General features: G+C 38.1%; 3 protein-coding genes across 6 annotated transcripts; 2 read left to right on the forward strand and 1 right to left on the reverse strand.

Moving 5' to 3' along the window:
* Positions 1 to 4,874: 4,874 nt before the first annotated feature.
* Positions 4,875 to 8,556, forward strand: LOC105287079 (protein CNPPD1). Of its 2 annotated transcripts, none has more exons than XM_011352496.3 (5): positions 4,875 to 5,252; positions 5,459 to 5,552; positions 5,800 to 6,005; positions 7,440 to 7,568; positions 7,641 to 8,556. In XM_011352496.3, the coding sequence occupies exons 1-5, from the start codon at positions 5,229 to 5,231 to the stop codon at positions 8,412 to 8,414; spliced, it is 1,227 nt and encodes a 408-aa protein (XP_011350798.1). In that variant the 5' UTR covers positions 4,875 to 5,228; the 3' UTR covers positions 8,415 to 8,556. The 2 variants fall into 2 exon arrangements, with proteins under 2 accessions (XP_011350798.1, XP_011350799.1); XM_011352497.3 differs by having other exon boundaries at positions 5,824 to 6,005.
* Positions 8,557 to 8,634: 78 nt separating this feature from the next.
* LOC105287406 lies at positions 8,635 to 15,508 on the reverse strand. Of its 3 annotated transcripts, XM_026974541.1 has the most exons (7): positions 14,964 to 15,508; positions 13,306 to 13,426; positions 12,889 to 12,902; positions 12,268 to 12,309; positions 11,959 to 12,026; positions 11,694 to 11,897; positions 8,635 to 9,075 (listed from the first exon to the last, which is right to left on the reverse strand). In XM_026974541.1, exons 1-7 carry the CDS (start codon positions 15,343 to 15,345, stop codon positions 8,992 to 8,994), a joined length of 915 nt encoding a protein of 304 aa, XP_026830342.1. In that variant the 5' UTR covers positions 15,346 to 15,508; the 3' UTR covers positions 8,635 to 8,991. The 3 variants fall into 3 exon arrangements, with proteins under 3 accessions (XP_026830342.1, XP_026830343.1, XP_026830344.1); XM_026974542.1 differs by lacking the exon at positions 12,889 to 12,902 and having other exon boundaries at positions 8,639 to 9,075; positions 13,301 to 13,426; XM_026974543.1 differs by lacking the exon at positions 12,889 to 12,902 and having other exon boundaries at positions 8,666 to 9,075; positions 12,268 to 12,294; positions 13,301 to 13,426; positions 14,964 to 15,505.
* Positions 15,509 to 15,642: 134 nt separating this feature from the next.
* On the forward strand, positions 15,643 to 24,791 carry LOC105280900 (negative elongation factor E). The gene is made up of 3 exons (XM_011341768.3): positions 15,643 to 15,869; positions 20,317 to 20,810; positions 23,951 to 24,791. The coding sequence occupies exons 1-3, from the start codon at positions 15,780 to 15,782 to the stop codon at positions 24,192 to 24,194; spliced, it is 828 nt and encodes a 275-aa protein (XP_011340070.1). The 5' UTR covers positions 15,643 to 15,779; the 3' UTR covers positions 24,195 to 24,791.
* Positions 24,792 to 24,933: the final 142 nt, after the last annotated feature.

A 24,933-nucleotide genomic window follows, 5' to 3' on the forward strand; every position in this document is an offset into this window, starting at 1 on the left:
ATGCAAAGAATATTTGTTAAACTTAAAATTTGAAAATGGGCAATTAGTAGTACGTTCTAATCGTAAAACGGGAGTCCTTGGCTTTTTAATTAATATCGAAAGTTTGAAAATGTTATATCGAGATATATGCGATAAGGAACAAATTCTACCATATGTACCGTTATATCAAATTAGTCAAGATCATCTGGAGATATTTTTTGGATGCATTCGAGCTTTTGGACGACAGAATAATAATCCTACTGTTAGACAATTCAAAGCTGCTTTCAAAAGATTATTGCTCAGAACAGAAATTAAGGGTGCGACAACGGGAAATTGTATAGCTCTAGATGATATACCTATATTAAATGCGACTTACACTATTACAACCAGAGGAAGTAATAAATCAAACTTTTACAGTCGTGCGTATGATAGATGTATAAGTTGTCCTGATTTTGTATCGTCGATCAAGGCATTTGTACATAGTTCACACATAATTCGTTTTGTTAAATGTCGAACAATAAATCCAGCAATATACGTAACAACTTCCGTAGCATATTCAGTTAAATTGGTAGTATGTAATAGAGCTACAGTATATGGATGATCAAAATCAATTGCAACATTGTTTACATAATTTTCATTATTGATTCGATAATCATCTATCATACGCACAACTGTAGAAGTTTTATTTATTACTTCCTCTGGTTGTAATAGTGTAAGTCGCATTTAATATAGGTATATCATCTAGAGCTATACAATTTCCCGTTGTCGCACCCTTAATTTCTGTTCCGAGCAATAATCTTTTGAAAGCAGCTTTGAATTGTCCAACGGTAGGATTATTATTCTGTCGTCCAAAAGCTCGAATGCATCCAAAAAATATCTCCAGATGATCTTGACTAATTTGATATAACGGTACATATGGTAGAATTTGTTCCTTATCGCATATATCTTGATATAACATTTTCAAACTTTCGATATTAATTAAAAAGCCAAGGACTCCCGTTTTACGATTAGAACGTACTACTAATTGCCCATTTTCAAATTTTAAGTTTAACAAATATTCTTTGCATTCCTCCAGTTTACATAAAACTGATTCGTAATTATCTGGATTTATTGGACGTTTATAAAACTTTTGTCGTAAATTTCTAGAATTAAAAATATCAAATAAGTCGTTCATCATCCGCAGGAATTCCTCTGTTGCTTCAGATTGTGCAAACTTATCGATATTACCAACTAAACAAACTAGATGATATAGTTCATTGTCGATAGGTGACACTACTAGTAGCCCGTAAAGACATGGCCGACGGTAAAGAGCGGGCAATATGGGTTAGTTCCCAGCGCCATATGTATTTATATTTTGTTTTAATAAAAAAAAAACATGGCCGACGATCAAATCCCCCTCCCCGCCATTGCTTCACCCCCTCAGACCTATGCTCTCTCCTTTAACTCCGTGTCCCACTCCCACGTTGGTCTAAATTTTCCTGCGTTCAGAAACGCACCACGATTTGAATAAACTTCTGGGTAACAAATCCGATTGCTAGGGTTTTTTAGAGTGATCTAGGTTAGGACCGCATCCTAAAAGTACATTTTAGAGACATTTATTATCCACCAGTTGCCTATCATGGATCATCCTGACTCAACCAGTAATTACCAGGTTTTTTATCTATTGGGTCATTAAGTATGAAACTTTACAAATGTTAAAGCGCCATCTTTAACATTTGTTATCTCAAATTTGGCGCCAGACGTCAGTATCAGGTTAGGTTAGTGTGATAGATGTATGTTCGCTCTTCAAATGTCATATTTGTTTGTTCAAATATCTTCATTAGTTTTATTGGTGGATTCTTTTTTATAGAACTATGGAAAAGTCCAAAATTCGTGTGATTTATGAATATGAGTTCCGCCGTGGAACCACAGTGTCGGAGACAGCTCGTAATATCAACGCTGTATTTGGTGAAGGTTCAACTACTAAAGCAACGGGGCAATTGGTTCAAAAACTTCAGAGATGGAGATTTCAGCCTCGCTAATGAGCCACGTGGAAGACCAAAGACGAAGGTGGATAATGATCACTTGAGAGCCGTAGTAGAGTCCGATCCATCTCAAAGTACGCGTGAATTGGCATCGATATTCAATGTTTCCATACCCACCATATTGGTTCATTTAGTTGCAATTGGTAAGATAAAGAAGTTGGACAAATGGGTCCCGCACGAATTGACCGATGCGCAGCAGGCGCAACGTCTAGAGGCTTCCCTTTCTTTGCTTTCCCGTCACAAAAATTAATCTTTTTTTGATCGAATTGTGACCTGCGATGAAAAGTGGATACTCTACGACAATCGTAAACGCTCACATCAGTGGTTGAACGCTGATGAACCACCGAGACATCACGCGAAACCCAACATTACACAGAAGAAGCTTATGGTGGCTGTTTGGTGGTCCAGGTCAGGTGTTATCTACTACAACTTTATGAAACCTGGTACATCGATAACGGCTGAAGTATATTGCAAGCAACTGGACGAAATGATGCAACAACTTGCTATTAAACAACCGAAATTGGTCAATCGGTCAATGCCAATCCTGTTGCATGATAATGCTCGACCGCACACTGCACGACTGACCGTGGCAAAGCTACGGGAGTTGGAATTGGAAACTCTCCGTCATCCACCATATTCACCAGATCTATCACCTACCGACTATCACTTCTTCCGGAATTTGGACAACTTGTTGGTGGGAAAATTCTTCAATTCTCAACAGACAGTCGAAACAGCCTTCCGCGACTTCATCGATTCCCATACTCCTGGCTTCTATAGTAGAGGCATAGACCAACTACCACTAAAATGGCAGAAGTGTGTAGATAACATGGGCGCATACTTCGATTGAAAATAAATCATGTCCATGTGCAAAAAAATGCAAAAGTTTATGTTCTATTTGTAAAGTTTCATACTTAATGACCCAATAGTTGCAATCAGAGAGAAACCTGAGAGCGGCCACCAGCCTCCTGACGTTTGGCGCCGCCTGACAAAGTGGACGTGAACTAGTTCGTTACGCTCGGTAATGATACAAGTGAGCATTTTCGAAAGGTACAGAAAGTACATACCATGAATAGCTACAATTTGGCGTGAAGCGCGGTAGTCCAGTGGCTAAGCGCGAGACTCGTGTTTTGCCATCCGCGCAAGTTGGGTTCGAGACCGAGTTGTGATAATTTTTTTTCGGATTTTTGTTTCTTTGTGTTTGTAAATAATGATTTATTATGTTTTATTATATTTTGGAGGTATACGTATATGTATAATGAGACATAAACATATACATTTAACATTTGTAAACTTTTTATTTATTTATATAGTTTGTATACTGTCGAGTGTTTATTTATTATAAAATTCTGACATGACTGTACAGTGTTGCGGATGGAAAATTTATATAAAAGCATAAAAAACATAAATGCTTTTATATAAATTTTCATCCGCAACACTGTACAGTCATAGGCACAGAGGTTGTGACACTTTTTTTTAATGAGTCAGAATTTTATAATAAATAAACACTCGACAGTATACAAACTATATAAATAAATAAAAAGTTTACAAATGTTAAATGTATATGTTTATGTCTCATTATACATATACGTATACCTCCAAAATATAATAAAACATAATAAATCATTATTTACATAATAAAAAAATATAATGCAAACACAAAGAAACAAAAATCCGAAGAAAAAAAATTATCACAACTCGGCCTCGAACCCAACTTGCGCGGATGGCAAAATACCAGTCTCGCGCTTAGCCACTAGACCACCGCGCTTCGCGCCGAATTGTAGCTATTCATGGTACTTTTCGTACCGCTAGAAAATGCTCGCTTTTAGATGTAAATTTCTCCGAAACCAAGGCTCATACACCCAAACCCTCGAACTCGACATTAATATTTTTACCTTCCCTTTCGAACGCACTATGACTCGTCCGAAAGTAGAGTTTACATGGGAAAGCTTCCTTGTGAATAGTTTGGACACGAATCATGTATCATTACCGAGCGTAACGAACTAGTTCACGTCCACTTTGTCAGGCGGCGCGTCAAACGTCAGGAAATGTGCCCGTGGAGGCTGGTGGCCGCTCTCAGGTTTCTCTCTGGTTGCGATGCTTGCAGCACGGTCTTATATACAGGTCTGGAAACTTCAGAGGTGGAGATGGATCATTTTGTGTCATTTTTTATTTCTTTAGTAGCCACTAGAGGCGTTGCGATCGATGTTCGCAGGGCGACGAGGGACGTCAGAGGCCGGGGGAATATCTGTCTGTCTTTATTCCACTCGCAGTCTTCACAAAACAATATGATAAATTAATAACGCTTTAAATAATTTAAGACTATAAATGAATTAGTGAAATATGTATATGAAATAAAATTGAGTTTTTATTCTCAAAATTAAGTGTGAATAAAAACGAATCCTTCCGTGATGGAAAAAAATGTAATAAAATTTGTTGAAATGTATTGACCTCGATTCATTAACATTTCATCATAAATTTTATATTTTATTAGAAATTTTCGTATTTTATTAGAAATTTTATATCTAACATTCCAAAAGTTTGAAAATTTATGATGAAATGATAATGAACCGGGATCAATTGATAGAGATTTTCAAATACATTTTAGCAAAATTTTATTATATTTTTTCCATCAGGATTTTATGTTTAAATCTGTCCTTTATCTTTTTATTTTATTTTTCCGGGTAATAGCTTTTTCCCACTTTTTCCAAGTAACAATGTCTTTCGGCACTCGAAATAAAGAACGTTTCTGCTCGGTTCTACTGCCGGTCTTGCAATTCGGTACCGCACACCATTTCGTCATTTCAATAAACGTTTCGATAACTTTTGTAGTCAATAACCGTTTTTCAATAAGAGCCATGAACACACGTGGGTTCTTATCTCCGGTTCTTCAGGTTATATTTATCTGCGGACATCGATGACAGCGACGAGTAGTGGTTATGCTAGAAACTAAATGTGCTTCGAAAAGCGGCCATACTCCCACCACTGAAATTAGAGGTAGTTTCCAGACCTGTATGTAAGACCGTGGTTTGCAGTGGCTATAACCTAAATTATCGTGCATACAACTTGAAGAGTCAAAACGTGAATTTGCACTCGCAAAATATTCGACCACGAACGCATGTAGCTTCTTTTGTAACGTAAAACATTTAGTTGTCACGATAAGTAATACAAATATATTCCAGAAGTGATATTTGTAATTACTGAACGATAACGAACAGCTGTCGAAAAATGAATGGGTCAGCGGACTCGCACGTTAGTAATCTCACAAGTCTGTTAACATTTTTAAAATATCAAGTTTTGCATATTTTGCTTAGTATACACTTTCTTAACAGTGATATTAAATATTTATTATTAAATTAAGATTAAATAGTAAAACAATATTGCGCTCTTACATATAATGATGTAAGAGTTGGAAATACTGTAATATATTCTAATGTATTTTAATGTATTTATTACAGGATCTCGAACATACGAAGTTCCTAAATCGCATAAAAAAATCATTGTACTATGCCAAGTTACCAGTGATCAATTGCTTAAGTTTCCCCATTATTGGTTAGTATAGTGTCCTGTAAATTAAATGATTAAAGTTCACTGATGATACATGAAATTAAGTAGTAGTTCAGTACAAGATAATTGTATAGTTTTCTATCTTCTATTATCCTTATCTCAATATAATCTTTATTTATTATTATCATTATAACAAATTTAATTCTAACATCACTACTTGATATTAAAATAAGATTAACAAATTGATTTGTCTCTTTAAGAGTTTGTGAAGTAATTTCTTTTTCTTTTGAAGAATATGCTGCTGAGCTTTTTACAGAAGTGAACAGTGGTCATACATTGGAAAGGCTCGATGTGGGGGAAGCAAGTAGAATTTCTAGAAACGCGTGTGTTTCTCCCTGCGCGCTCGTATTGGCTCTGCTATACATTGAGAGACTAAAAAACTGTAATCCGGAATATCTTCAGCAAGTAGCACCATCTGAGCTATTCTTGGTTTCCTTGGTAATTATTTTATTCTTTTTTGTAAATAATTTAGATGATAAAATTGTGGATAGTTGTGAAAGTTCTACAAATATAACGCATGCAGATATTAATATACAATATATTGGGTCGTCCGGAAAGTTCGTGCCGATTTTTAATAGATGGCGTTGGAACATGTCTGAATATATCAATGTTATTGAAAACATACGATTTATATACATATGCTTAAAGGTGACATTTCAACGCATCTTTAGGAAAAAAGTTGTTTCAGATAAATTGATTCGTGTCAGTTTTGTACTCTTTTGAAGATGGAAGAAAACAAAGAACATTTTAGACACTTGATGCTTTTCTATTACCGGAAAGGCAAAAATGCCTCACAAGCAACAAATTCGATATGTTCTGTTTACGGAGAAGGCGCTTTAGCTGAAAGAACCGTACGTGAGTGGTTCGCTAAGTTTAGAGCTGGTGATTTTAACCTTAAAGACCAAGAACGCTCGGGCAGACCCTCTACTACTGATGATGACCAAATCAAGACACTGATCGAGAATAACCCGCGCTACACGACACGTGAATTAGCAGAGGTACTGAAAATATCGAAAACCACTGTCCACGATCATGTAGTGAAGCTTGGTTACGTAAGTCGCTATGATGTATGGGTTCCGCATAATTTGGCCGAAAAAATTTAATGGATCGCATTTCCATCTGCGACTCGCTGTACAAGCGCAACGAAAACGTACCATTTTTGAAGCAATTAGTGACGGGTGACGAAAAATGGATCATTTACAACAATGTAGAACGAAAAAGATCCTGGGGTAAGCGAAATGAACCAGCATTAACCACTCCGAAAGCCGGCCTTCATCCAAAAAAAGTCATGCTCTGTGTCTGGTGGGATTGGAAAGGAATCCATATTATGAGCTCCTACCACACAACCAAACGATAAATGCAGATAAGTACTGCTCGCAACTGGACGAATTAAAGACAGCGATTCAGGAAAAACGTCCAGAATTAGCTGATAGGAAGGGCGTCGTGTTCCATCAGGACAATGCCAGACCTCATGTTTCTTTGACTACCCGACAAAAATTGTTGGAGTTTGGCTGGGATGTGCCACCTCACCCACCGTATTCACCAGACATTGCACCTTCAGACTTTCACTTATTTAGGTCTTTGCAAAATTCTCTTAGCGGCAAGAACTTCAACTCTTTGATCGACATAAAAAACCACCTTGAGGAGTTTTTCGCCGAGAAACCTAAGAAGTTCTGGGAGAATGAAATCTTCCAGTTGCGTGAAAGATGGACAAAGGTTGTGAAACAAAACGGTGCACACATAAGACAATAAATATTTATCGACATAAAAAAATGTTGCCTTTGAATTTTCCTTCAAAATCGGCACGAACTTTCCGGACGACCCAATAACATGACACTATTATTGAAATGGTTCTCTATTAATAATTACTAGTTGGTGGCCAGTAAATTCTTACACGATGATGGTGAGGAAGATGAAGTCTGCAACGGAGAGTGGGCAAATTCTGGCCAGATGTCTATCGCCCGGATAAATAAACTGGAAAAAGAGTTTCTCGCAGCAATAGTAAGTGACATTGGTTTTATTCCTTAAAATTATCAAGTGTCACAAGTATTCTCATGTGTGCGTATATCGCAGGACTGGGCAGTGGCTGTGCAAGACGAGGATTTCTGGGAGAAGCTGCAACAGCTTGAGAAGAATTTGGCTTACCGGGAAGTGCAAAAGCGCGGCTGGTGCTCGTACACGGAGGCGCGCTACCTGATGAATTCCGCTCAGCTGATCGCAATCGCACGAACTTTCATAAACGTCTCTTCAATCTGTCTGGCAACCTATGCCGCTGGTCTAGCGACTTTGCTGGGATCCTCCCTGGTCGCCCACTTGATTGTACAAAGCTGCTTGCCCCGAACGTCCCTCGACACGACAAAATCAGCGAATCTGCAGGCGAATCTCGCGCCAACCGACCTGGCCAGTCCCTCGATGGATGCGCAATCCCAGGATATCGACAACGACGTGCTTCCGACATTCAATTCGTCGACATGCGGCGTGATCGCGCGTGACTCTTGCACGGCTGCGGGCACCGACGTAACGAGCTCGCAGTGGTGGCTGCATTCGGTGACCTGGCTGCCCGATTATCGCGACGCCTTGGGGAACGATCACGCCGAGATCACGAATTGCGCCAACAGATTGCTTGCCAGCGATGCTAATTATTCGTTCAGCTCACTGCAACCTAGGATAGGCACGACGGAAGAAACAGGAACGCCGCAAGACTACGCAACGCAGGAGTATCATCGTAACGTGGACTGGGACGAGATACTAGAGATGATATCTGCGTTACTGACGGAGGGCTTGAGAACGGAGCAGCTCTATTACGAGAATCTCCATCGGCCAACGGAGCTACGGATCTACTATTAAGCTTGATGGCTAGTGGCTTGTTCGCGTTAGTCTTTCAGAAGATGATATATACATACACCTATATTTTTTGTACTAACTTTTTGCATTAATGTTCGATACTAACAAACGAATTGTTTTCAATAAAAATATTCGATATTGCGTATTACGAACGTTGTTGTTTCATATGCCTATGCCTATATTAACTTAGACAGTTTATTCATGGCTGTTTAATTCTGTTTTCTTTCTTTAATAACGCAAGACGTGACTAGAAATTTTAGCTGGAGGAAGCTCACAATTTTATAATTGCTATAATTGTTAACAATCGTTGCAGTGTGCTGTAAAGCCTTTAACAAAATTATAATTACACATATACATAATTACATGAATTCTGTTCTATACACTATACATTTATACATTAAATACATTCGCTGTGTGTGACAGACAGACACATTGTATTATTGCGAGAATTGAATTGACATGAAAATTAGAAAATTTCGTAGGCGTCTGTGAGGCAAGTGCTTACTGTAGGCGGGACGGTTTATGGCCTGGAACCCAAGTGTTAATTAAATTAGCTCTGTCAGACATATTTTTCAACAATTCAGCTATTATTATGGAGTAGCGCGACTATTGGTATAGGCGTCATGCCGATGATACATCCAATCGTGACTCCGATGACTCGACCCTGTATCAAATGAAAAATGCTATGAATTAAAAACGCTTACTGACAAAGAGTTCATTCCTGCTAAAATTAGAGTCTCAACAGAAAGGATGCAATTCAGACACACAATAATTCAATAAAAACGATATTTAAATAACGGTTTAAGGGGGAAGCCTGCTTTAGAACGTTGAAAATAAGGTATAATTTTACGAATTTTTTTGGAGAAACTGTACAGCGGATCATTATAAAAATGATGCATTTATTAGTACATGTTTAAAGATAAAAAAATTATTCTTTGATTTGAATATATCGCCTGTAGAGGTCGTCCTGGAGGCATTGCAAATTGGTGAGCATTCTCCTGCCTCCAAATTTCATCCAAACTGAAAAATTGAAATATTTTCTCGTTATTTATGAGTTCCCATCGTCGATGAACCTTTAATATTCATAAAAACATTAAGTTAAACAATTACTTTTGCATGAAAAAGTTCAACAACTTTGCCTAAAAATCGTACTTTTGTGTTCTAAGCTCCACCATTTTGACACTTTTCAACTTTTTTCTTCTCTCTTTGGTTCATCGACGATGGGAATTCATAAATAACGAGAACACATTTCAATTTTCAGTTTAGACGAAATTTGGAGGCAGGAGAATGCTCACCAATTTGCAATGCCGGCGACGCGGCTGCACTAAGATTTCTCCAGGACGACCTCTACAAGCGATATATTCAAATAAAAAATAATTTTTTTTATCTTTAAACATGTACTAATAAATGCATTGTAAATTGGTGAGCATTCTCCTGCCTCCAAATTTCATCCAAACTGAAAAATTAAAATATTTTCTCGTTATTTATGAATTCCCATCGTCGATGAACCTTTAATATTCATAAAAACATTAAGTTAAACAATTATTTTTGCATGAAGAAGTTCAAAAACTTTGCCTAAAAATCGTACTTTTGTGTTCTAAGCTCCACCATTTTGACACTTTTCAACTTTTTTCTTCTCTCTTTGGTTCATCGACGATGGGAATTCATAAATAACGAGAACACATTTCAATTCTTCAGTTTAGACGAAATTTGGAGGCAGGAGAATGCTCACCAATTTGCAATGCGGGCGACGCGGCTGCACTAAGATTTCTCCAGGACGACCTCTACAAGCGATATATTCAAATAAAAAATAATTTTTTTTATCTTTAAACATGTACTAATAAATGCATTGTAAATTGGTGAGCATTCTCCTGCCTCCAAATTTCATCCAAACTGAAAAATTAAAATATTTTCTCGTTATTTATGAGTTCCCATCGTCGATGAACCTTTAATATTCATAAAAACATTAAGTTAAACAATTACTTTTGCATGAAAAAGTTCAACAACTTTGCCTAAAAATCGTACTTTTGTGTTCTAAGCTCCACCATTTTGACACTTTTCAACTTTTTTCTTCTCTCTTTGGTTCATCGACGATGGGAATTCATAAATAACGAGAACACATTTCAATTCTTCAGTTTAGACGAAATTTGGAGGCAGGAGAATGCTCACCAATTTGCAATGCGGGCGACGCGGCTGCACTAAGATTTCTCCAGGACGACCTCTACAAGCGATATATGCAAATCAAAAAATAATTTTTTTTATCTTTAAACATGTACTAATAAATGCATTGTAAATTGGTGAGCATTCTCCTGCCTCCAAATTTCATCCAAACTGAAAAATTAAAATATTTTCTCGTTATTTATGAGTTCCCATCGTCGATGAACCTTTAATATTCATAAAAACATTAAGTTAAACAATTACTTTTGCATGAAAAAGTTCAACAACTTTGCCTAAAAATCGTACTTTTGTGTTCTAAGCTCCACCATTTTGACACTTTTCAACTTTTTTCTTCTCTCTTTGGTTCATCGACGATGGGAATTCATAAATAACGAGAACACATTTCAATTTTTCAGTTTAGACGAAATTTGGAGGCAGGAGAATGCTCACCAATTTGCAATGCCGGCGACGCGGCTGCACTAAGATTTCTCCAGGACGACCTCTACAAGCGATATATTCAAATAAAAAATAATTTTTTTTATCTTTAAACATGTACTAATAACTGCATTGTAAATTGGTGAGCATTCTCCTGCCTCCAACTTTCATCCAAACTGAAAAATTGAAATATTTTCTCGTTATTTATGAATTCCCATCGTCGATGAACCTTTAATATTTATAAAAACATTAAGTTAAACAATTACTTTTGCATGAAAAAGTTCAACAACTTTGCCTAAAAATCGTACTTTTGTGTTCTAAGCTCCACCATTTTGGCACTTTTCAACTTTTTCCTTCTCTCTTTGGTTCATCGACGATGGGAATTCATAAATAACGAGAACACATTTCAATTCTTCAGTTTAGACGAAATTTGGAGGCAGGAGAATGCTCACCAATTTGCAATGCGGGCGACGCGGCTGCACTAAGATTTCTCCAGGACGACCTCTACAAGCGATATATTCAAATCAAAAAATAATTTTTTTATCTTTAAACATGTACTAATAAATGCATCAAAGTTTTATAATGATCCGCTGTATAGTTTCTCCAAAAACAATTCGTAAAATATACCTTATTTTCAGCGTTCTAAAGCAGGCTCCCCCCTTAATAAAACGTGACGTGAGGTAATCATACCACGTTCGCGGCTATTCGCGTCCTAGGTAGATTCAGCTGCGCTAGCGTCAATTTGGGCGCTTTAAAGCCGACTTTTTGGGCGAACATCTCAACATAATGCACCGATCCGATTCCGATGACGTCGGACACCGTGTTACCCAGCGCGGCAGCTGCCATGGTCGAGATTGGGAATCTTCTGTTCAACATCATCTCGATTTGATCGCCCTGAAACGTCGATCTTGAGAGTTCGCACGCAGCAGAGAACGAAAGCCCATAAAATACATACAGCAACGATCATGATGAAATTGTCAAGAAAACCAAACCCGACGAACGGTATCGCGTTCGCAATCGCGACTGCAAAAACACAATACAGATTACTCACGTGCATTCTTGTATCTGAGAAATGCAAATTGTACACAAAAATTATATTTTGTTAAATCAAAATCGAAATTTGAGCAAAGTTAGATATTATTTCATTGTGATTCAAAACTTAATTCGCCTCAATTTTAGAATATTAATATTATTAATTTGCACAATGATATTTTTCTAACACAGAACTATCCCATTGGTGACAACTGTAACATAAAATACCCACCTAGTACCAAATCTTTTGAGGATGGTTCTACAACGTTTTCCACTGCAACGAGAAAGAAAGTTCAATATAAATGTATTATACAAATTCAGCGTTTTAATTTGAATGTGCTACGTAATCATTAATATTGAGACTAATAAACGCTAAGTACTACAAAATAAAAAAAAAGTATTCTACTGTTTACATAATTATATAACAACCCATCTCCATATATAATTATGTATTTGAAGTAAAATATTCTCCAGCGCAAATTAGTATTATAAATAAATTATAAATAAAAGTCCTCTTAAAAACGTTTTTATGTATAAAAGGAATAACTATTTTTGATAGTTTAAGGTTTCTTCTCATTAAAGAGGAAGACACAGAAACAGAAAAGAGAGTCAAATGTTCTTAAGAAACTTAGAAGAAAATTTTCAAGATAACAGATTGAGTAACAGAAGAGGAAAAGAGTGCATAATAGGGTACGTTATTTAGACAGGGCATATTGGAAGATAAGATGTGAAAGAAAAGTATTCTACAATGTAAACAATCTGCCGGGTTAGAAAAAACAATTAATTTCCATTTGATGGAAAAAGTTTTGGTCAAAGAATAGAGAAATGTAGAGAAACGTGTCCAAAGTATTACCTAACTGTGGCACACTGGTTGACCAAGAAATATCCGAAAAGTTGTGTCAGAATAGAAGAAAGCAGGCAAGAAAGTTAGTGTAATTAGAGAAAGAGAAGAAGAGAGAGCAAGAGAGAAAGATAGAACGAGGAAAGTTTAACTTACAGAATGATATCCATGGAGATCGCATTGCGGGGAAAAAGATTCCATTATATCCAAATATACCATTAAATAACAGTCGAGGGTGTTAATTTTATTTTGCGAGATCTACAGGTAATAAATCTAAGTTAATGTTCATAATGCCTCGTGACAAGAGACATTGTTATCATCAGATCAGATATATTGAAATAGAACTGCATTCCTTTCTCTGAGTAGTCTCGACAGGCCAATGGAACATACAAGTGTCTCGAATGCTAGATAGAAATGTCCTTACCATACTTCTGATTTAGCCAGTCATCTGGTACAGGACAGTACGTTCCTGTAGGATCCACTTCGCCCAGCGATGGTATTTTACTAGGTCTGCCAAACTTGCTCCTCCACCGAAAAGCTGCTAGTTGACCTGGCAGACAAAAACGCAATGACTTGGTTATAGATCTTCCATACAAATTAATACATTGTCAAATAAATCGTATACACACGATATTTTAATATTCTAAAATTGTAATGATGTAAAAATATCCCAGATCACATGTACATTAAAGATTATTTATCAATGCACTTTCTTAAACTATCAAAATAATATTCTTCTGCTAAAAATTCTTTATTAAATCCTGATTCAGAGCAAATTAAATTTAAACCTAATTTGTGTGTCTACTTTAATCTAATATTATTAATTACTTTAAGGGGGTATTTTAGTTTAAAGGCGGAATTTGTATGCTATTTTGGTGAATTTTTTTGGAAAAAAGTATAAGGTTTTTTGAGGCAGGGTTTTTCCTGCTTATTCATACATATTTGGTGTATGTTTCCAAATTTGTGTAGTAGACAATAACTATAAATAAGCGCTGCACGTGATATTAAATAAGAACATGAAAAAAAAAGTTGGTCCATGGTTCCCATGATTTCAGCTGTTCTGCTCATCTGAAACAAAAAAACCAAAGAGATTCTTAATTAGTATGAGTGTGGCTATAGCAGGTACCAGAATGAAAAAAAAATGTTGAAAATTTAAAACATGACTTCATTGAGAAAATTAAGTTTCGATTTGTGCCAATTTTTTCACCATTGAAGGGCTGTAGAAATTCCAAAAAACAATATTTCGACTTGATTGTGGTAGGGGCTATAGCCACACATATACTGAAGATGTGTGCAAAAGCCTGAGTCAATTGATTAACTGGTTTTTGAGATATCCTGGGAACCAATTTGAAAAACGTGGTTTCGAGAAAAACATGTTTAAAGTTTTTCATACTGATTACATAGAGATAATGTTACTTACGATCAATCGGCTAGTCCAGGGCCATACAGGGGACATTCCTCTTGTTCGTAGAAGTCCTGCAGAGCTGATCTCTCTTCCCTGCGATTCATTCTCTGATCTCGAGAGAAGTTAGTGGAGCGCCGCTCCGAGCGGGTGATACGAGCTTCGTTCCGGGAGTTTGCGTACATCACCGCTTGCTGACCAATACTAACTCCCATCACGTTCATAAGTTTGAAAATTGGCATAAATCCTTTACTGAAAATTATAACTGCCAAGAATGTTGCTGTTTCAACAACTTTCACGCCAGCATAGAGATGTTTTGGAGCAAAAGTCCAAATCAATGAATTTAGAGATTCATTGTACTATATAAGCTGTACTATACAAAGGCTCCAATTCAAATGTACGACCTTCAAAGAATAACGATCTTCCGACCCTACCTAAAATACTAAACAATGCTCTGTTGTGTGCCGCGTGGTCCAACCACCGAGTGCGCGCCAGAAGTTATTTTCTATTGGGTGCTATTACTTTGTTAATTTTGCGATTCGGGCTAAATCTTCTGGCAGACATATTTTCCATACCATATACTTGCAAAATATGCCAAAAAAATTCGATTTTTCTGACATGCTACACTAAAATACCCCCTTAATAGTATAAATTTATTGATGCCCTGAGCAAACCACGCATCTACCTTCATAGCCAGCCTTCGCCTTTTCCGATTTGCACTCGTTCAATGCTGTCAAGAAGAGGTCGCGCTCTTCCGCGCTCAGCTTCGACGCCAGTTCCTTCGCCTGTTGCTTCGTCAGGGCCTCGATGATGCCGTCAGCAGAGATCGGGGTCTTCGCGGAGCAGAACGTCCTCCAGTTGCCGCTCTGGAACTGACGCAGGACTCGCGAAATGTCGATGATGCGGGGCAACGACGACGTCGTCGCGGGGCACCATCGCGACAGCACGTGGCTCGCTGAAGTATCGCTACGATTCGGATAACGCGGTTGCGTGCTGCCGAGCCGCGCGATGTTCCTCGAGACGGCCGAGAATCCTCGCCGACCAAGCGTTGTCATCGACACGCACATCCCGTCGAGGTTCGGGATGCTCGGGAGATGACGAGGAGTCGCACTAGGTTAGCGTCGTCCTGGCTCTAGTGTTTTCCTCGTCAGACCGCCAAATTCTCTCTCGGACTATCCGGTGCCCGGGAAAAAAGGTCAACGAAGCCCTCCCCCCGGTTGTGACCTGGCAGCACCTCGGGGCAACCTCGCAGGGAAACTCGAGATCGCGCGCAGCGGTAACCTCAGCGATGATGTCATTCGGATAAGCGAATCCCGTTACCGCCTCTCCGAGGGCGAGCGAATGCGCATGCGCACGTCCTATCATATGGTCATTGTTAAGGTTATGTTTACTCTGGCGAATTTGCGAGTGGGTGAGATACGTGCATGAGAGGGAAGAAAGAAGCTTGGTCTTACGGCGTCAAAATAGAAACGCGGAGAAATTTGCTTACTGCTGATATTACATGCAAAACATGGTGTACTTGCACTTCCCGTCGAATCTAACAGAGGAGGAGTTGATGCTGCAGGCCAAATACAACAAGCTCAAGAGAAAGGTTATGTTTACACGTCTATGAATATTAAGTGCGTTAAATAACTGCTTCTCGATTTATTCGTGATGGATCGCGAAGCTAGACCTTTGTTTAATTCATCCGCAAGAAGTGAGCATTTTCGCGGGCAATTATGGGGTTGGCCAAAATGTAATTGCGTTTTTTTTTCTATAAATAAAAGGCGAATTTTTCATGGGAAACAAAAACTTTATTAAACAATATATTGTCCATTTTGTTTGATTATCTTTTGCCATTTTTCAGGCAACTTCATGATTCCGCGCTCAAAAAAGCTCTTATCTTTTTCAGCAAAAAACAATTCCAAGAACCATTTGATATCATCATTAGCAGTCAAGGTTTTACCATTAAAGGCGTTTTGCAAAGAACGAAACGAATGGTAATCTGATGGTGCCGGGTCTGGCGAATATGGTGGATGTGGTAACACGTCCCATCCAAGCTGCAACAATTTTTCACGAGTGACCAAACTTGTACGTGGTCTAGCGTTATCATGGTGAAACACAACGCCTTTGCGATTCACCAATTCTCGACGTTTCTGTTTGATGGTATCGTTTAATTTATCCAGATGACGACAGTATACGTCTGAATTAATGGTTTGATTCCTTGCAAGCAGCTCAAAATACACAATAATTTTAAAGTCCCACCAGACTGACAGCATAATCTTTCTTTGGTGAATATCTGCTTTTCAAGTGCTTTCAGCAGGTTCATCACGCTTGCTCCACGATCTTTTTCGTTTGACGTTGTTGTAGACGATCCATTTTTCGTCGCCTGTTATCATACGTTTCAAAAATCGATCATTTTCCTCACGTTTCAAAAGAGAATCGCAGATGTCAATACGCTTAGTGAGATGAATTTCTTTGAGCTCATGTGGTACCCAAATATCGTGCTTACTAATGTATCCAAGTCGTTTTAAATGGTTTTCAACACTCGATTTCGATACGTTAAGATTCTCAGCAATCTCTCGTGTCGTTAAACGCCGATTGGAATCGATCAGTGACTTTATTTTGTCATCATCAATTTCGACTGGCCTTCCTGAGCGTGGTGCATCTTTCACATTAAAATCTCCAGATCGAAATTTAGTAAACTAATTTTGGCACTGCCGCAGTTTTAAAGCATCTTCGCCATATATTGGGTTGGCCAAAAAGTAATTGCGTTTTTTTATATAAATAAAAGGCGAATTTTTCATGGGAAACAAAAACTTTATTAAACAATATATTGTCCATTTTGTTTGATTATCTTTTGCCATTTTTCAGGCAACTTCATGATTCCGCGCTCAAAAGAGTTCTTATCTTTTTCAGCAAAAAACAATTCCAACAACGATTTGATATCCTCATCAACAGTCAAGGTTTTACCATTAAAGGCGTTTTGCAAAGAACGAAACAAATGGTAATCTGATGGTGCCAGGTCTGGCGAATATGGTGGATGTGGTAACACATCCCATCCAAGCTGCAACAATTTTTCACGAGTGACCAAACTTGTATGTGCTCTAGCGTTATCATGGTGAAACACAACGCCTTTGCGATTCACCAATTTTCGACGTTTCTGTTTGATGGCATCGTTTAATTTATCCACTTGACGACAGTATACGTCTAAATTAATGGTTTGATTCCTTGCAAGCAGCTCAAAATACACAATACCTTTAAAGTCCCACCAGACTGACAGCATAATCTTTCTTTGGTGAATATCTGCTTTTCAAGTGCTTTCAGCAGGTTCATCACGATCTTTTTCGTTTGACGTTGTTGTAGACGATCGATTTTTCGTCGCCTGTTATCATACGTTTCAAAAATGGATCATTTTCCTCACGTTTCAAAAGAGAATCGCAGATGTCAATACGCTCAGTGAGATGAATTACTTTGAGCTCATGTGGTACCGAAATATCGAGCTTACTAATGTATCCAAGTCGTTTTAAATGGTTTTCAACACTCGATTTCGATACGTTAAGATTCTCAGCAATCTCTCGTGTCGTTAAACGCCGATTGGAATCGATCAGTGACTTTATTTTGTCATCATCAATTTCGATTGGCCTTCCTGAGCGCGGTGCATCTTTCACATTAAAATCTGCAGATCGAAATTTAGTAAACCAATTTTGGCACTGCCGCAGTTTTAAAGCATCTTCGCCATATATTGGGTTGGCCAAAAAGTAATTGCGTTTTTTTAATATAAATAAAAGGCGAATTTTTCATGGGAAACAAAAACTTTACTAAACAATATATTGTCCATTTTGTTTGATTATCTTTTGCCATTTTTCAGGCAACTTCATGATTCCGCGCTCAAAAAAGCTCTTATCTTTTTCAGCAAAAAACAATTCCAAGAACCATTTGATATCCTCATCAGCAGTCAAGGTTTTACCATTAAAGGCGTTTTGCAAAGAACGAAACAAATGGTAATCTGATGGTGCCAGGTCTGGCGAATATGGTGGTTGTGGTAACACATCCCATCCAAGCTGCAACAATTTTTCACGAGTGACCAAACTTGTACGTGGTCTAGCGTTATCATGGTGAAACACAACGCCTTTGCGATTCACCAATTCTCGACGTTTCTGTTTGATGGTATCGTTTAATTTATCCAGTTGACGACAGTATACGTCTGAATTAATGGTTTGATTCCTTGCAAGCAGCTCAAAATACACAATACCTTTAAAGTCCCACCAGACTGACAGCATAATCTTTCTTTGGTGAATATCTGCTTTTCAAGTGCTTTCAGCAGGTTCATCACGATCTTTTTCGTTTGACGTTGTTGTAGACGATCGATTTTTCGTCGCCTGTTATCATACGTTTCAAAAATCGATCATTTTCCTCACGTTTCAAAAGAGAATCGCAGATGTCAATACGCTCAGTGAGATGAATTACTTTGAGCTCATGTGGTACCCAAATATCGAGCTTACTAATGTATCCAAGTCGTTTTAAATGGTTTTCAACACTCGATTTCGATATGTTAAGATTCTCAGCAATCTCTCGTGTCGTTAAACGCCGATTGGAATCGATCAGTGACTTTATTTTGTCATCATCAATTTCGATTGGCCTTCCTGAGCGTGGTGCATCTTTCACATTAAAATCTGCAGATCGAAATTTAGTAAACCAATTTTGGCACTGCCGCAGTTTTAAAGCATCTTCGCCATATATTGGGTTGGCCAAAAAGTAATTGCGTTTTTTTAATATAAATAAAAGGCGAATTTTTCATGGGAAACAAAAACTTTACTAAACAATATATTGTCCATTTTGTTTGATTATCTTTTGCCATTTTTCAGGCAACTTCATGATTCCGCGCTCAAAAAAGCTCTTATCTTTTTCAGCAAAAAACAATTCCAAGAACCATTTGATATCCTCATCAGCAGTCAAGGTTTTACCATTCAAGGCGTTTTGCAAAGAACGAAACGAATGGTAATCTGATGGTGCCAGGTCTGGCGAATATGGTGGATGTGGTAACATCATGGTAACACATCCCATCCAAGCTGCAACAATTTTTCACGAGTGACCAAACTTGTACGTGGTCTAGCGTTATCATGGTGAAACACAACACCTTTGCGATTCACCAATTCTCGACGTTTCTGTTTGATGGCATCGTTTAATTTATCCAGTTGACGACAGTATACGTCTGAATTAATGGTTTGATTCCTTGCAAGCAGCTCAAAATACACAATACCTTTAAAGTCCCACCAGACTGACAGCATAATCTTTCTTTGGTGAATATCTGCTTTTCAAGTGCTTTCAGCAGGTTCATCACGATCTTTTTCGTTTGACGTTGTTGTAGACGATCGATTTTTCGTCGCCTGTTATCATACGTTTCAAAAATGGATCATTTTCCTCACGTTTCAAAAGAGAATCGCAGATGTCAATACTCTCAGTGAGATGAATTACTTTGAGCTCATGTGGTACCCAAATATCGAGCTTACTAATGTATCCAAGTCGTTTTAAATGGTTTTCAACACTCGATTTCGATATGTTAAGATTCTCAGCAATCTCTCGTGTCGTTAAACGCCGATTGGAATCGATCAGTGACTTTATTTTGTCATCATCAATTTCGATTGGCCTTCCTGAGCGTGGTGCATCTTTCACATTAAAATCTGCAGATCGAAATTTAGTAAACCAATTTTGGCACTGCCGCAGTTTTAAAGCATCTTCGCCATATACATCAGATAACTTTTTATGAGCTTACACAGCGTTTTTCCCTTTTCGGAAGTAATAAAACAAAATATGACGAAAATGTTCTTTTTGATTTTCCATTTTGAAATCGACGGCAAACAAATAATTGTTAACGAAATCGTGTACTTTCTTTTTGTAAAACAAGCTTGAACTGTGAGTTGTTAACCTACATAATGAATTTGCGGTTTAGAATGAAGTTAGTTACATTTCAAGACATGTATGTCCATCTATTGGAAAAAAACGCAATTCCTTTTTGGCCAACCCAATATTTGAATGCATGTATTTCGTGTTTGCAGAAAAAGGCCCTGCAGGATCTCAAGTCACCTAAGCAAGAAGTTGAGCGCATTCCCCAGGCGCTGAAACGACCCTCGACGGAAGCGAGGGACGCCCGCGAGGTAGCTAAGAAGTTAATCAAATCCGGCGTGATCACAGCACCGAAGACTCCCAAGCGGCCAGAGCAAACGTTCAAACGGTCTCGGGGATTGGAGAGGAAGTTGAACAGTACGGAGAAGGCAATCAGTTCTTACCAGCCATTTTCGGCTACGCAAGAGGAAGAGGAGACGGAGGCAGCGCGGCCGAGGGTAAAGGACCTGTACAACAGCTTTGTCGGTGCTCAGGACACCGGCGACAGAAACACCAGCGATGCGCAGTCCGCGTCCAAGCAGGAGATCAAGCCGCGTGCGGGAAATACGATATTCGTCTGCGGTTATAAGATTACGGAGGATTATTTGAAGAAGCACTTTCAAAGTTTCGGGAATATCATTAACATCTCGATGGAGGTGGAGAAAAAGTAAATATATTGGGTGTACAAATGAATAATCCAACCTTTTTTAAGCGGCTAAGGAATTAAGTTTCAAATAATCTAATTTTCCCGCTCTTTTACGGTTATGCAGTGTTGACATACAGAGTGTACCAAAAGTCTGGAAACGGTCGAATATTTCATAAACTATGCATTTTAGAAAGAAATGTTTCAGACAAAAGTTGTAGGATTTCAAGTAGCGCATTACATAGCAACATCAGTATGACCTTGAAGAGTGTTGTCAAGGTCATGTGAAGGTCAACTTTGTTTTCTTAAATGAAACCGCCTATAAAATGTTGCATATTTGGATTCTACGGGAAAAAACGAGTAAATTTTATCTGAAACATTTGTTTGAAAAATGCTTCTATCAAAAGTTATACGCATTTAAACCTTAAAGTAGAATGCATTGCAAGTAATGATAAATTAATTAAAAGACTTTATCGTTTCGTTCTTTTACTTTATTAAATGTTCGAACTGGTGTTCATTAACATCTAAACACTTATTAAGTCTTCTTACGAAACTTTGCTCTAAGTAAAATTTCTTTAGTTATTAAAAATTACATTTAGTATGGCGGAAGACTCAGCATAACCTCAATAATTATTCAGTTCAGTACAGTTAAAAATGGCAGCGGATAAGTTGCATATTCGACACTGCATTCTTTACGAATTTCAACAAGGAAACAATGCTGCAAGAGCATGCGAATCAATTTGTTCCTTTCTTGGCGACGGTGTTGTATCGTATGATGTGTGTGCATTTTGGTTTAGACGGTTTAAAAGCGGCGATTTCAGTCTAAGTGACAAAGAACGTTCTGGAGGTCCTCGGAAGTGCAGCAACGATGATTTGGAGCAACTACTCGCTGAGAATTCAGCACAAACACAAAAAGAGCTTGCAGAGCAGTCAGGAGTAACGCAACAAACTATTTCCAACCGCCTGCACGAGATTGGAAAGATTCAGAAAGAAGGAAAATGGGTTCCGCATGAACACACTGAAGCCAACAAAAATCAACGACTGACAGTGTGCCTTTCTCTTCTTAATAAGCAGCGTAGAAAATCTTTCTTGTGGGAAACTGTTACGGGCGATGAGAAGTAGATACTCTATGACAATCCGAAACGCAGAAAGTCATGGGTAAATCCCGGCGAACCATCAACATCGGTCGCAAAGCCAAACCACTTCGGAAAGAAGGTTCTGCTCTGCATTTGGTGGGACATCAAGGGCGTGCTTTATTATGAGCTATTAAAACCGAATGAAAGAATTACTGCGGACCGCTACCAAGACCAATTAATCCGTTTGAGTCAAGAGTTGGAACGAAAACGCCCGTATACTAGCAAAGGAGAACGTCCTGCGAAATTGTTGCATGGTAACGCTGGGCCACGCATTGCTTCTACGACAAAGGACATCATAATGAGTCTTGGCTGGGACGTCTTGCAGCACCCGGCGTATTCACCAGACATCGCTCCTACCGATTACCACTTGCTCCGGTCGATGCAACAGCCTTGTCGGATACGCACTTCAAATCAGTGGATGAGATCCGAAAATGGCTTGACAACTTTATCACGTCAAAAAACACATTTTTCCGAGATGGAATTCATCAGCTGCCTAAAAGATGGCTTAAAGTTATAGAAAACAACGGCAAATACTTTGATTGACAAATTTGTTTTACTATCTTTTGAAAGAAATCTTTAATTTAGCTAAAAAATTTGGATTATTCATTTGTACACCTAATAAATTATTTATCCCGGTGAATCTTACGTAATAATTTATATCCATCCAGAACTTATTGCGTAAGGTATTGGGTCGTCCGGAAAGTTCGTGCCGATTTTGAAGGAAAATTCAAAGGCAACATTTTTTTATGTCGATAAATATTTATTGACTTATGTATGCACCGTTTTGTTTCACAACCTTTGTCCATCTTTCACACAACTGGAAGATTCCATTCTCCCAGAACTTCTTAGGTTTCTCGGCGAAAAACTCCTCAAGGTGGTTTTTTATGTCGATCAAAGAGTTGAAGTTCTTGCCGCTAAGAGAATTTTGCAAAGACCTAAATAAGTGAAAGTCTGAAGGTGCAATGTCTGGTGAATACGGTGGGTGAGGTAGCACATCCCAGCCAAACTCCAACAATTTTTGTCGGGTAGTCAAAGAAACATGAGGTCTGGCATTGTCCTGATGGAACACGACGCCCTTCCTATCAGCTAATTCTGGACGTTTTTCCTGAATCGCTGTCTTTAATTCGTCCAGTTGCGAGCAGTACTTATCTGCATTTATCGTTTGGTTGTGTGGTAGGAGCTCATAATATGGGATTCCTTTCCAATCCCACCAGACACAGAGCATGACTTTTTTTGGATGAAGGCCGGCTTTCGGAGTGGTTAATGCTGGTTCATTTCGCTAACCCCAGGATCTTTTTCGTTCTACATTGTTGTAAATGATCCATTTTTCGTCACCCGTCACTAATTGCTTCAAAAATGGTACGTTTTCGTTGCGCTTGTACAGCGAGTCGCAGATGGAAATGCGATCCATTAAATTTTTTCGGCCAAATTATGCGGAACCCATACATCATAGCGACTTACGTAACCAAGCTTCACTACATGATCGTGGACAGTGGTTTTCGATATTTTCAGTATCTCTGCTAATTCACGTGTCGTGTAGCGCGGGTTATTCTCGATCAGTGTCTTGATTTGGTCATCATCAGTAGTAGAGGGTCTGCCCGAGCGTTCTTGGTCTTTAAGGTTAAAATCACCAGCTCTAAACTTAGCGAACCACTTACGTACGGTTCTTTCAGCTAAAGCGCCTTCTCCGTAAACAGAACATATCGAATTTGTTGCTTGTGAGGCATTTTTGCCTTTCCGGTAATAGAAAAGCATCAAGTGTCTAAAATGTTCTTTGTTTTCTTCCATCTTCAAAAGAGTACAAAACTGACACGAATCAATTTATCTGAAAGAACTTTTTTCCTAAAGATGCGTTGAAATGTCACCTTTAAGCATATGTATATAAATCGTATGTTTTCAATAACATTGATATATTCAGACATGTTCCAACGCCATCTATTAAAAATCGGCACGAACTTTCCGGACGACCCAATACTTTCGTAGTAACCCGATACCAGAGTAATGAGCTTTTCTGTTCTTTCCTCGCAGTCGCGGCTTCATAACTTTCGAGAAAGCCGAAGCAGCCGAACGAGCGATAAGCGAGATGGACGGCAGCATGGTGTCTTCGATTCAGTTGAAGGTCTCGCTGGCAAGGAGGCAGCCCATAATAGAACCCGTCGGTGACACCATGTCCAGTTCGATGTGGTCACCGATCGCGGCCAACTACTCGCAGAAAAGTGCGCACAAAGACAGGCGAGATCTTAAAGTATATGAAGAAGACCTTTTTCAGTAAATAATTTTGTTACGCTCATACGTTTTTTTTCCTGAGATGCTGATGTTATTTTATATCACATATTGTGATATATTTATGTTTCATTATATGTGTTAACAATCAGCATTTCGTACTTGTTTAAAAATTTGTGTTCTGATTTATTTTTAATATAGTTTTTTCATTATTTTTTCTCACTGTGCATCAGCGTTACAATTAGAGCAGCAAATATCTGCAATCCTTGTATAATAATTAGTTTTTTGTATTATTCAGATAACGTAGTGTACGTGTATACTTGTATCGTGTATGTATACTTGAATATCTTCTAATAAGTATATTGAATAGCTAGTTGGTTGGTTAACTGACCGATCGTTTAACATGTTTAACAGAAACTGTCACCTGCAACAGGTTTAATAATTTATTACAATAAAGAAATAGCTTAGTTTTCGTTGTATTTATCGTAAAATAGATATTACATTGGTAATATTATATATGCGTACAAAGCACGTGAGAAAAATTAAAGCAAGAGTTGTAAATATAACGTACTTTAGGAATATTATATATTTTATAATTATATATATATTATATATTTTATAAATATATATATTTGGCACAGAGAAATATGTAACAACTATTTACTTGGTAAATCTACCGATTAGCGTACCCACCTCCTATCACCTTGTCCTTGACATATATTATAGAGGTCACCCTCCTGAGTGACCTTTAAAAGGTTTTAGCCGTCGGTCGTTGTTTACTAAACAGT

This window comes from Ooceraea biroi, chromosome 13 (genome assembly GCF_003672135.1).
Source record: "Ooceraea biroi isolate clonal line C1 chromosome 13, Obir_v5.4, whole genome shotgun sequence".
Taxonomy (NCBI): domain Eukaryota; kingdom Metazoa; phylum Arthropoda; class Insecta; order Hymenoptera; family Formicidae; genus Ooceraea; species Ooceraea biroi.